Source organism: Ambystoma mexicanum, chromosome 12 (assembly GCF_040938575.1).
Source record: "Ambystoma mexicanum isolate Mex_15411 chromosome 12, UKY_AmexF1_1, whole genome shotgun sequence".
Taxonomy (NCBI): domain Eukaryota; kingdom Metazoa; phylum Chordata; class Amphibia; order Caudata; family Ambystomatidae; genus Ambystoma; species Ambystoma mexicanum.
Genome location: NC_090936.1, coordinates 451956318 through 451969273, shown reverse-complemented (window position 1 = coordinate 451969273; position 12956 = coordinate 451956318). Strand labels below are relative to the sequence as shown.

Here is a 12956-nt window from a genome sequence, read left to right as displayed (position 1 = left end):
GCATGTTTAAATGAGGATGGCAAAAAATGAAGTGGCTAAACAGTAAGGGACGAGTAAGGGATAGACTTTAGAAATAAGTGTGGATATGATGGGGTCCATTGGGGAGGAGGTAGCGTGAGCCCGAGCAAGAAGTGGGGTCTCCTCATTAGTAATAGAGGTGAACTCAGCAAGAATCTCCCTGGGAGATACTATAAAAGTAGAAGGAGCCGATTGCATGACATAAGATTCAATAGGAGATAGAAAAGAAGGTACCCTGACAGCCCAGTAATTTTAGTGATCAAATGAGGACTGCTAGGGTGAATACAATTAAACAGAATATCATTACAGACTAGTAACTCTGAAAGCCTGACGGGGCTAGAGTGGTCACTCGCATGTAAAGCGTGTGAAGGTGATAAACTGAGTACCGTTGAGTTAGGTAGTAAGACATATTTTGTTTCCATGATGGTCGGGTATGTCTAATAGCCTGCTGAGCTGGGGCTCAGGCAGTTAAATGTGAGGTGCACATCACTCAGAGTTTCATCCTATCTGGGAAAGAAAGAAGTACATTTGAGTTGGAACAATAATACAGAATGGAATGCTGAAATCTATGAAAGGCTGTGGCCAAATTAGTGATAAATTGGATGTGCCTGACTGAGTCAGCCATTTATCTTGTGGATTTCCCCTGAGTTGGGAAAATTGAATGATAGCTCCTTTTTAATAGGATGCACTTGTTAAAGACAGATAGTACTGGGTTGGAGTAGAGCTATGTTGGGTGTGCCACCCTCAGCCTTTCATCTTTTTCCGCATGGCACTCCGGTTTGGCTGAATCTGAATCCTTGAGATGTCTGTGTTCTACATATTTCAACTGTGGGACCAGTATACAGCAGTACTAGTTCCAGTTTCTCAATGTGTGAATCCATCTAGATTCCTACGTCTGCCAAAACTTGAAACATTTACATTGACCATTGAATGGTTTTGCAGCCCATATCAATAACTTGAATCTTGCATTTTACAAATAGATCCACTCTCCTACTACTGGGCATTCATTTTATTATTTGTACGTGTTCTTGGCGATCTCCTTTTTCTACAGCATGTAAGTGAAAAGAGAAGTTGCATAATTTTTCACTGACCCACCCTTATTGAATCTTTTAAATTCGGGCCTGCATCACATTCATTTTTTATTAGACAGTGATGCACAGTAGCAAAAGTTGAATGTTAACCAAAATTACCTTTAAAAAAATTGCATGAAGGTTGGCAAATGTCTCTGAACCATGTTGCTTTGAAACTATTTTTTGGAATGTTTTTTTCTGATGCTTTTTGTTTCCGAAACAAACCATCACAGAACATGTATACACTTTTGTGATGACCTGTTATGCCATGTATTTTGATACTAGAATTGCTGGTCAATGCTTTATCTACTAGATAAGTGGTCAATTTCGGAGATCAGGTCTTAGCTCATTTGTGTGAATAGTGCTCTTATTTGCTTCACTAGTGTTTAAGAACACAACACTTGTAAGTCCACCCTCTCCAGGAGAATTAAAGAAGCTCTGTCCTTGGAGGAATTCATTGCATACTTGTATGAACGCAGCATGAGGGGAGGAAATCTAATAAAGCAAAGTGCACGGAACAATTGCCTTAGTCGATGTTGAGCATAGATTTATTGTTCACTTGTTTGGCACCTATACAGCAAGTAAATACTGTTTCCCCCACAGGGCAAAGTGAGGGAACAGAATGTGAAACACATTAGTAAACACAAAAAATAAAAAAAACAGTAGGGGTAAAAAGGACGACCCTACTATGCCTTGAGTATTCAGAATGCAGCAAGGAAGATGGAAGGGGGTGGCGCTGCTAAAGTGTCCATGCTCGTGGGTAAGCCACAGACAAGCGCATGGTGAGGAGAGTGCTACACGGCTACAGGCCGCGATATGTAAGTGCAAGCCTCCATGGCGGAGGGAGTGCAAGGGCAAGTGCTGCGGGTGGACAGGTGCTGGGACGATTGGGTGTGGGAGGTCAAGGACCCCAAGGATGCATGAGGTCCCAGGCCACCAATCACAGCAGTTGTGCAAATTAGCAGAGGAGGGAAGGGAAGGAGGCGGTAAAGAGGAAAGTCTTGAGGAGCTTCCTGAATTTAAGGAAGTTCTTCTCGAGGCACAGAGAGAGGGGGAGGCTGTTCCATAGGAGGAAGCCAGCGGAGGAGTGATCGACCACCTACTCTGTTTAGCAAAATGCTTTCACACAGAGTTAGTGCCAGAGGAACGTAGAGGTCTAGAAGGAGAGTATTTAGTGAGATAGAGTTGAGGATAGTGTGATTCCCGCCCTAGACAACCTTGCGCATGATACAGACGGATTTTAATTGAATCCGTGCAGCAACTGGGAGCCAATGAAGACTTTTTAGGGCAGGAGAAATGCGGTCCCTGGGCTTAAGGCCAAATGTATGTCTTGCTATCCTATTCTGTTTTAGCTGGAGGGGTCGCAGAACGGAAGAAGGTAGATTCAGGAGGAGGCTATTTCAAGAGTCAAGCCTAGAGGGAACCAGGGCTCTGGTAACATTGAGCCTCTAGGAGAACGTGAGAAAAGGAAGAATTCCTTTGCGAAGGAAGAGCTGAAAGTGGGACTTCTTGGCAATATCCTTAGTGGGAAGGAGGGAGGAAGAAGGAGAGAGAGGAGTCGAAGTGGACTTCTATGGTTCTGGCTTCAGAGGAAGGAGCAGGGGGAGGTTGCATGGAGGAAGGCCAGAGAGAGTGAGGGAGAGGAGGGAACAGGGGTCCCAATGGGAAGGATCTCAGTTTTGTGACCATGCTTTCCAATTGGAGCTGAAATTGTTTATTTGGGGAGATTAGGAACCCATGATAGATTATTGCAGGGACCTGCTCGATCTTGGCCTGATTTAAGGTCCAGGAGGCCTACGCTTTGTGGAGTAAGATGAAACAAATGATTTCTGGGGATTCATTCTCAAATAATTTCGCTCCATGTACCCATTTATCCCATCCAGAAGTCTTTGAAGCCCCAAAGGGGTGTATTCCATTAACAGCAGGTTGCCCGTGTAAGCAGTAATGGTTACTCTCGGATCACCCCATTTGGGTGCGAGCCCCCCTTGAGAGGAACTCCATCCACAAATCTGCCAGGAAGAGATTAAAGAGGATTGGTCCAAGAATACAACCCTGCCGGATCCCTCTTGTGACTATGATTGGTCTTGATAAATCGCTGAGGGTGTTTTATACAGATGCTTGTTCATTTTTATAAGTCCTGGTTTAGATATCCCACCTCTTCTACTTCCCCCTCAGAGTAAAGCAAGGTCCCTGTTGTCAAAGGCTGCCGTTAGATCTAAAACTGCTACATACAATGTTTTGGCCAATGCACTGCCTATGTCTAAAATGCAAGCCGATAGAGCCAGGGCATTAATCTAGGTCCCCACACCTTTCCTGAACCCTGTATGCAGCGGGCTCCGCAAGTTCTTACTATCCACCCATTTATTTATATCTTTCAAAATTAGTTCAGCAAGAACTTTGGCCGAAGAATTAATCAAAGCTATTGGTCTGTACGTAGCAGGATCCAATCTAGTCCCTGATTTGAAAATAGGGATGATGTTCACACTATTATTTTTTATTTTAGTTTTGTCTGGTGGGTGGTGCTACAATCGCTGCCCATCTGCCACAACTATTGTCATGGAAGGTGATTGAAAGAGAATGGGAGCGAGGGCGAGAATGTAGGGTGAGACACACAGCCTGTAGGTGGTGTTTGGTTATTTACCTACCCATTGACTGCCTGTGACCATCCTAATCCCTACGGCCATTTCCACCCACTACCTACCTCTCCCCAAAGACGTCCTGTGATCTCATTGAGCTAGCTCGATCAAGCAGTAACAACATTAAACTGTGTTCTACAAAAGGCCTGACTGTGTTATTTCAAAGCAGTATACGAGGAGTTAAGATTTAATTGCAGCTGTAAATGTACTAATGGTGTAATGAAAATGCTATGGCTTCAGCCGCTTGATTTTATAAGTGCTGTTGGCTCGCATCTGAAGTCCTGTTAAATAAAAACATTGGCAAAGTCAACAGTTTTGGCTTGTGTATAGGCATTTGCCAGGCACTGCTATCAAATGCCCAGATTCCCACACCATTTTCCAACTATTGCTGTCCTAAAGTCAGGTTGTACCATTAGGGTGTTGCCTGGAAAATGCTTATGCCATGCCTATGCAAAAGCCAAAACTGGTGGCTTTGCCAATGCTTGTTTTCAACAGTGCAATGCCTTTTGAATCTTGAATAGTTTCTTTAGACTAGTGCAGTACTCCTTTGTGCTTTCAATAAGAAAAATGGTGAAATGGAGTGATGGAGCTGCACCAGTATACTAGTGCTATCATTTCTGGTTTGTGAAGCTCTCCAAAGGTAACTATAGAGTAGAGTAAGAAAACCTACAAAAACATAATACAAATATTTTACATAAAAATTCACCAAGTGGTAAATTGACAAACCCAAGCTTGTAGAAGGGCCAGTAGTGGTGTTTGAACTGAAACAGGATTGCTTGTTCTCAAACGGTGTCCACCTTAAGCACTGCTATCGCCAGGAAGTGGATACTGAAAGGGAGGATCTGTCTGCTCTCCCCCTTGTTGCAATTATGCTTTAGCGTGCTGTATAAAATAAACTAATCCAAGTGCTCCCCTATATAGTGAGATCCAGGTTGGGCTCCAAAATCTAGTGTTTTTTTACCCACAGATTTATTATTATTGCAGTTGGACTGTTTCTGACCTTTCGGTCAGTTAGAACTGTAAATGATGACCTCCCATCCACTTTTTTTATTTCTTCGAATGCTCTTGTTAAGCTAACATTTTTATTTTGCTTTTCCTTTCTGCATCTCATCTGTTTTTTCTTTGCCCCCTTTCTGCTGTATTTTAATTTCTATTTATCCTCTGTTGTCCTTCAATCTGGTCCTGTGAACAGCAAACTCTTCTGCCTTATCAGGAGCGACTCCTGAACCAGCGAGAGCAAGCCCACCTCACGCCCGTGCCCCGATGGAAACAGGTAAAAACGAACACTTCACACTGATTTACTCCGCTTTAGGGTGCTGCTTCCCCCATACTCCTTTCCTTATTAGTTTTCCACGCTTAACCAGCATGTCCCAGCTTTTTCGCTCTTTGAATTTAGGAGATTCAGAAGCAAAGAAAATGTCAACCGTACTCTATTAATACTCTAACTTGGACCTATCCTTTGAGAGCTTATACTTAACCATTGCTGTTGGAACTTTCTTATACCCTATGATTTCATTCAAATCGGCCTTGCAGAGTTAATATATTGGAGCACTATAAACTGAAGCTTTTATTCTGTAAAACATTTTAAAAACTAAAACAAATGTGGTTGAAGTGGCTATAACACACTTTAAAGGATGCAGAGATTAAAATGTGGTTTTAGAAATTGAGAGGTGAGACGAAAACTGCAGGTGATAGGATAATGGAATCAAGTCTTAGGTCAAGAAGATGTAATTCCTCAGGTCGGCTAGTGCATGCTCCCTCTCGACTTCTGAATCTGCTGTTTTTTGCTTTGTATGGTGCGAGTAGACGCCTAACTTACTGAGAATTTGAATTATGCGTCCGGGCCGCTCTGTGCCATTCTATTGATGGCTCTTCCTTCACTGCGGTAATGCTTATATCAGATTGACCTCTTTCTCATCAATAGTTCTGGTTACAATCCCAAGAACATCACAATGTTCAATTAACCACACTCTCACCCTTTGCAACCTTAGTCATCTTTTTTGTGCTAATTTGTTTTACCGCACTAATAGCTAGTCAACAGCTTATTTTTTCACCATCCAGCCCAACTACGCTGTACTTGTTTGTCTACCACAGCTGGATGTTATTTCTGACTGTATTGTCCTTTTGGCATTGCATGTTTGTATTATTGACATACATTCGTTTGTTCGTGGAGTCATGAAGGTAGCTCCTTTTTTAAAGTGTATTTTTAGTTGTTGGGAGAAAAAACATGCAGTGATAGCTCCATGTAAATATCATGTTAACATTTGTCTGTCAGGGATCCACGTTAGAGCACTTAAGAAGTGAAAGATTCAAAGAGTGAATATTAAAAATTGAGTTCAAAGCCAAGATGGCAGCCAGGCTTGAGTATGAACTCCTTTTTGTGTACTTTTCCGCTGATATGGAATTATTCAGTGACTAAGTTTCAGATTTCAAAGGCAAAGCTCCTTATGAGAGGTCTGCAATGCTGAACTATGCAGCAATGCTGAGAGATCCTGATTTCTGAATACAGGCGTAACCCCTTTCCATTTAAGTAACTCATACGTTTAATGTTACTTACGTTGGCAGCAAGGCTACTTGCTCTATGTGGTGTATTTGACACCACTTAAATTGGATCTAGCAACAAGATGCTTTCCGTTGTTCATTGCTGACAGAATACATTTCTGCATCCATTTGTGATGATTTACACTTTTCTGTGATGGCACCCCGTTTTAGTGCAAAGAACTTACTAGAACCATTCCGAAGTTAATTAGCCTCTGCATGGTAGATTTCCAGATCAAAATGCAACCGTTTGGGAACTACAATGAAACCCCCAACAACACTTCAATCTGAAAGTATGATATTGCAAAGAAGTTAACTGTAAGTATCCTTGGTCTTTGTCTATTTGAAAGTCTGGGAAGCCCTGAAAGCCTTCCTCAATACGGAGGAACCGGAAATGGGTCAGTCTTGCTTTTTCCCCTTCTTGTTCTGCACTCCATCTGTATTTGCTTGTGCTTCCCGGACCAATGGCTCATCGGGAAAGAGCCTCTATACTTGTGTGAAAGATATTGGGAAGCCGCAGGTCGGCCTCCCACTGCTGACGGGTGTAGGAATGTATGGTGGGCGTCCAGTACAGCAAACTGAATTCTGCGGTTTACCCATACAAGTGCTTAGCCTCCTGACCGTTTGATTTTCATTTCTTGTTGGGGAAAACATTTTTTGTAGCACAATGATTAGGCAGTGTGAAATCATAAGCTCAACTGTTCTGTCAAAACTGCGCTAGTGTCTGGTAGGAGGCGCACAAGTGTACACCTGAATAATTGATTAAGAAGGTCACTTATAGTTACATTATGAGAGATTTGCATGCAACATTTTGATTAGCAGAGTGATCACCATCTCCCAGGCAACACTGCCCGAACGCAGTCCATATGAATCAGCAAAAGTAAGCATCACAATGGAAATACAAAGCTCGTAGACTGGTTCTCTATTACAAGGAGTTCCCTTCCCAAGTCCAGAGAGTAGCAGCAACGGCTTTTATTTTCATTGTTCATTTTTACATCTGTACCTCATCTTGCAGCTCCTCTTCATAATTATAAAATAACCTGTTGACAGACGTCCCAGCACTGTAAAAAGTGCAGGGACTGAGATTTCTTTTAAAGAAAAGTCCTCCAAGCCATGTCACATTTCTCCTGTTGCTTATACTTTGAAGTATATATTTCGAAAGGGAGTCCTCATAAAAACAAGACTACCATTGATCCATACTTGATTCTGGGGACCACTTCTTGTCTGTTATAAGCAAGTGCTTTTTACTACCATTGATCCATACTTGATTCTGGGGACCACTTCTTGTCTGTTATAAGCAAGTGCTTTTTAGTCTCTCGTGCTTCTTCCCAGGGGTTTACCACACTCTTTTCTTTTGTTGCTCATGGCTAAGGCTGCCAGATGTCTATGGATCTCTTTCACAAGCGGCTACTAGAGACAGAAACACTCAGTTGGGCTTAGGGTCTGCAGCAGAAGGGGCTGTGGCCATGTTTGCCTGACGTGTAAACAATGCCTCGTTCCTTCAGCCATGTCAGACCTTGAATTTACATTTCTGCTCTCTGGGTCTGTCTTCTTCACACCTTAGGGCGCCTTCATCGCTCCTTTAAACCTTACCTCTTCCCTCATGTTCACATTGCCTGCTTACTACACCCTTTTCACTCCTCGGGGTTCCTCCTGCACTCCTCCAAGCTCTGCCTTCTTCCTTACAATGTTCTGTTGCCACCTCCCCCGTCAATTAACTTCCACCTCCTCCATCTGATGTTCTCTTGCCTCTGTCGCCCTTCTGTCTCGTATATCCGCCTTTAGCTGTACTGCAACCTCCTTCATCAACACTTGGTGGACCATGAAGTTCTATGTAACCAGCTTGCCTCTGCGGCTCACTTCTCCAAGGACGCAATAGCCTGGGTACAATCATTCCTAAACCATAGAACCATGAAAGTCTTCTCCCCTTCAGGCTCAGCAGACCCAATTCCCATAACATGCGACGTCCCATAAGGTTCATGTGTTTCGCCCACTATGTACAACATCTTCACAAAGCTGTCGTTTGACAAATTGGATAAAATGTGTGCCGCCTACACCAACTATGCAGACGACACCCAGATCCTCGTACCCCTTTCGGGCAACCACCTCAGTGACACGGCTCTTGTGAACAGGATTTACCTACTCATTCAGGCATGGATGGCCACTCATGGCCTCTGCCTGAATGACAAGGCTGAACTCCTCATCCTTGGAACCACAGCAAACTTTAAACTCAATTCCGACTACACTTCTTTCTACATAGATGACAACACTATTAAGGTTGGAAAAGAAGTAAAAACCTTAGGTTTTTACCTGGTCCACCTTATCACTGAGCAAATAGGTGAACTACTTGGCCTCGACTTCAGAATACACATGCAAGTTAATTAGGGCTTGCAGACCTTACCTATCCCCATCCAGATGCATCACTCTAGCAAATGCCCTTATACTCTCCCGACTGGACTGCTGCTATACCCTTTACCTGGGCGCTAATAAATATATCCTGAATAAGATTCAAACCCTACCGAACAATGCCCTAAGACCAGCTTTAAATGTTCCAAATAAAGCTCACATCTCTGAGCTCAGAAGACAAAACCATTGGCTGACTATCAAGGACAGAATCCTACTCAAAACAACCTCCCTGACCTTCAAATGCCTAAATAATGCCGCCCGAGCGACCTCACTAACCGCATAACCAGGAAAACCTCTAATCGCCCTGCCAGGACTGCTAACTCACTCTGCTTCAATATACCACGATTCAACCTAGTTAAGTCTGGGAGCAGAAGCTTCCCGGTCATGGCAGCTCAAACTTGGAACTCACTCCCCCTCACACTCCGCACTAACCAAAGCTACCTGAGTTTCAGACGTAACATTCAGAAATGGCTGAGAACGACTACTGCCCACTCCCAAATGTCTGACACCGCATCCCTACATACCACTGCCATTTGCTCTCTTCTGCAATGACAACTATATACCCATCACCATGAATCTACCACAACTGTAATTGCACTTGCAACTTCTGTAAATCATGTAAATTAAACTTGGCAACTGTATATTACTGTAAATGAAAGTTAGGCAACTGTAGATTACTGTGTCATAGCAATACTTGAAATCACTATAAACCATGTAAACTGAAACTTCTGCAAACTGCATTTCCTGTAACCTAAGCTTAACTACCGTGTGCTGCTTGCGCCCAGTCACCTTTGGGTTTGGTGCGCTATACAAAAGAAATGCATTTATTTCTGATGTTTTCACTTAGGTGAAGTCTTTCACCTTATGCAGAGATCTAGTTGCCAAATGTGTGGCTTTCTTAGTAGCGTATTGAGACTCTGTCCTTGTCATTAAAAATCAGGCCTTGTCAATGCCCTCGAAGACTTGATGCAAGAATGAGTTCACTGCAGTGATTGTTGAGACTCTCCTTGCCTGAGTCTCTCCAACCAGTCTTCAGGCGTGATAGTCGTTAGATCCTTTAGGAAGTTGCCAAAGAGTTCTGTTTGAAGATTTGTTAAAGATTTGCAGAATAATAGTAGGTGTTTGAGAGTTTCTTTCTCTGCAATCTCTTTACAGAGCCTACAACAGGTGCTCATGTTACTGTCTCAACTTCTTGCTTTTAGGACTTCAAGAGTATTGATATAGGTTTAAACAAAATCTCATGAATATTTTTCTGCAATGCCGACTTGGGCATTTTAGCTGATATTTTGGTGTGGTGTTGTATGCTCTGTGATTCAACCCTCTCTAACTTCCAATTGCCTGCCACAACCTGCCCCTGCGCCTATAGGCTCTAATTACCCTGCAGACCCATCTCCCTGTGCTGAGATCCCTCTTGGGGAGCTGCATCTGTGTCCTGGATTTAGTAGGGCCTTATGAATGGTTGGCTTTAATAAGTTCAGCTGAATGTAGTGAATGGCATGGAGGCTGGGTCAAGCGTATAAATGGCTTTCTGCATTTTGGCTTTCATAGGCAGTCCTTGTGGGTTGCTGCCCCACTCCCCCATCAAAGCCTTCTCTGTGCTTTGATATGGCGAGGTGTTTGGGTAAGACTGAGAGGAGCTGTTATAATTACTGCAGCTTCCATGCCAGCATTTGAAGTGGCTGGCTTGCAGAGAAGCAAATGCATCAGAGTTTATATATCTGCCATTTCCTGAGCCAGCACATGGCCACACTGTTTTGTATCCTGGCGTGGAATTGCAGAGCAGTTCTCGTTCTGAATTATGTTTTGGGTGTTCCTGCGACTCAGGCTTCCCAACCCAGTCGCACAAAGTTTGTCTAAATACCATATGCGAGCGCTCTGGAGCAGTCCTGTTTATAAATTCAGGTTCTGTGGCAGATCTACTCAGGCTCTCCGTATATCATGCACAGAAAACTTCTTATTATGGGGGACAACCTCCCCGAACCATGTGCTAGAGAGTATGCAGACTATGGGATAGTGCCTGGTTCCCTTAAAGGACCAATACTGGCAACAGTGTTATTTGGATGATGCTGTGGAATGCTATTGAGGTCTGTGGGACTGAAAAGGCATCCCACTACCCTCAAGCAATGGGTTGTGTTCTATAAAGAGGTGGTGTCACTCCTATCCATCGGGTCATGGTCTAGAACACTCTCCTGCCTGTCATGGAGTGGGATGAGCTAGGGCCACCTGTGGATCCTCTGTATACTTCCTCCAGGCCGATCCTCTGGCTTGGGGATATTTTTTTTTAATATATATATATATATATATATTTTTTTTTTTTGTTAAACTGTGATGCAAAGGAATGACTTATGCGCTCTATCTGCATGGTTCATCAGAAATTGAGAACAAACTCACTCTTGTTTGGCCATGTTAGTCATTTTATGTTTTTGGTAATGTATGGATAAAACCCTGAAGAGAACACACCGCACCAGTGCTGAAAACACTACATTGGCTACCAATAAAACAACTAATAAAATTCAAAACAATGTGCATTACGCACAGAGCAGTACACAACGGAGGCGCTGAGTTCCTAAGAGACAAACTGCACCTACATCAACCATCAAGAACGCTCGGATCAGACATGGAAATCCTCCTGGAACCAAAGCCCTATAACAAAAGAAAACTTGGAGGATCCTCCTTCTCTCACCAAGCCCCGAAAACCTGGAACGACCTTCCAAAGTACATACGTAACACAAGAAACCACCTATTATTCAGGAAACTACTCAAAACCTGGCTCTTCACGTCATAACTACAAAGACCGGCCACTGGGGCGCACACACAACGAAAACATCAATGAACGTAGAGCGACCCCGATACACATTGATCAATCAATGGGAAAAGCCAAGACAAATATCCCACGACATACTAAGCGGTCAAACACGACCAAAGACAGTAAACATATCAAGACAAAGACAAACACTAGGACGAAACATCAAGAGAACCATGACCTTAACTATTACCATCCCAACAACCTAAGGACAAAATATAGAGGGAAAGGAAGCACTGCACCACGAGTCCCAACCCAGTGGGTGAGAAACAGAATGTTTCATCACTTCACACTGCCCACCAATACAGAGCAGTAAGCACAATGCCCACCACACAAATACTACAAATAAAAAATATCCCCAAGGATGTTCACCCCACGGAAACCAAAGAACTAGTCGGGACCGAAGGATACGAACATCTGAATACACAGGCTCACCAAGACGGATCCACTAGGACAACATATCAACATGACCCCGAATCATCCAAAGCCTTTACCGACCAAGGTCACACTAGTTCACCTGAGAATAGATATCATCCACCCACTCCCACACCTGAAGATTATGTTCAGACCCCACTACCAATCCAAACAATACTCAATATGATAGAACTGGATTAGCGCAGCACCACCAAAGCGAGTCGGCCAACGAGGAACCAGCAACAACCCAACCCACAGGTATACAACTGTAACAGAATCATAAGTACCTGAATCAGGATACAGACCCGACTAACCCAACCCTCAATCTTCTGCATACTTAAACACACACAAAGCCACACAACCATTTCTCTCCCAGCCATCTGCATGCACTTTACCACACCGCATCAACAACACATAAACCTCACCCACAGCACTTGAGGCCTCGCCTGATCCGATACTAGCACCAAAGCCCAGCACTGTGTATACCGAGCTGAAGCTGCCAACAGCACACCACTTCTCCCACTCTCCTTCTCCCCTCCTCCTGACTAACCCTACCTGTCCTTCCTGTTTACAGATCTGCCAGAGCGCCCAGGGACCAATTCCGTTGGTGACGGTGCGCTATAAAAGTACCTTTAACATAACATAAACACAGTGTAAAACGTCCAATTGCTTTTTCTCCAGACTGGTTTGTGTACAGGTGCCCACCTCTTTGATAATTCTGTTAGTTATTTGATGTAGAAGAATCTTTACATTTCCCGAAGTTTAAATGTAGTCCTTATATTGAATACAAGTCAGTGAACAACGAATTGTATTGTCAGTATAACTTTTTCAACCCTTGTGAAAAATCGTTGTTCTGACTAGTACTAGAAGGCCTATGGTTTGCTTAACCCCTACTCTCTTCACCCTATAACTATTTTCCACCCCTTGGATGTTCTTGGATATCCTGCACACACTGGATTTAACACATCTGGGAAGTGAAAGGAGTTTTTATGGCAACAGCCGATGGAGCTCACTTTAGCCATCTTGTCTGAATTAGACATTGAATAAAAGTCGCTAATAAATGCCTCTGTG

At 43.4% G+C, this 12956-nt stretch overlaps 1 protein-coding gene across 19 annotated transcripts in view; it reads left to right on the top strand.

The window, feature by feature from the left end:
- MICAL3 (microtubule associated monooxygenase, calponin and LIM domain containing 3) overlaps positions 1-12956 on the top strand; it is a 2299897-nt gene that overhangs the window by 1091304 nt on the left and 1195637 nt on the right. For 15 of the 19 annotated variants that reach the window (XM_069628665.1, XM_069628668.1, XM_069628663.1 and 12 more), the window contains one exon: positions 4917-4997. The exons of the other annotated variants lie outside the window; for them this stretch is intronic. In XM_069628665.1, the coding sequence (XP_069484766.1) occupies positions 4917-4997 (81 nt within the window). The remainder of the gene's footprint in view (positions 1-4916; positions 4998-12956) is intronic. 19 annotated transcript variants of the gene reach the window in all.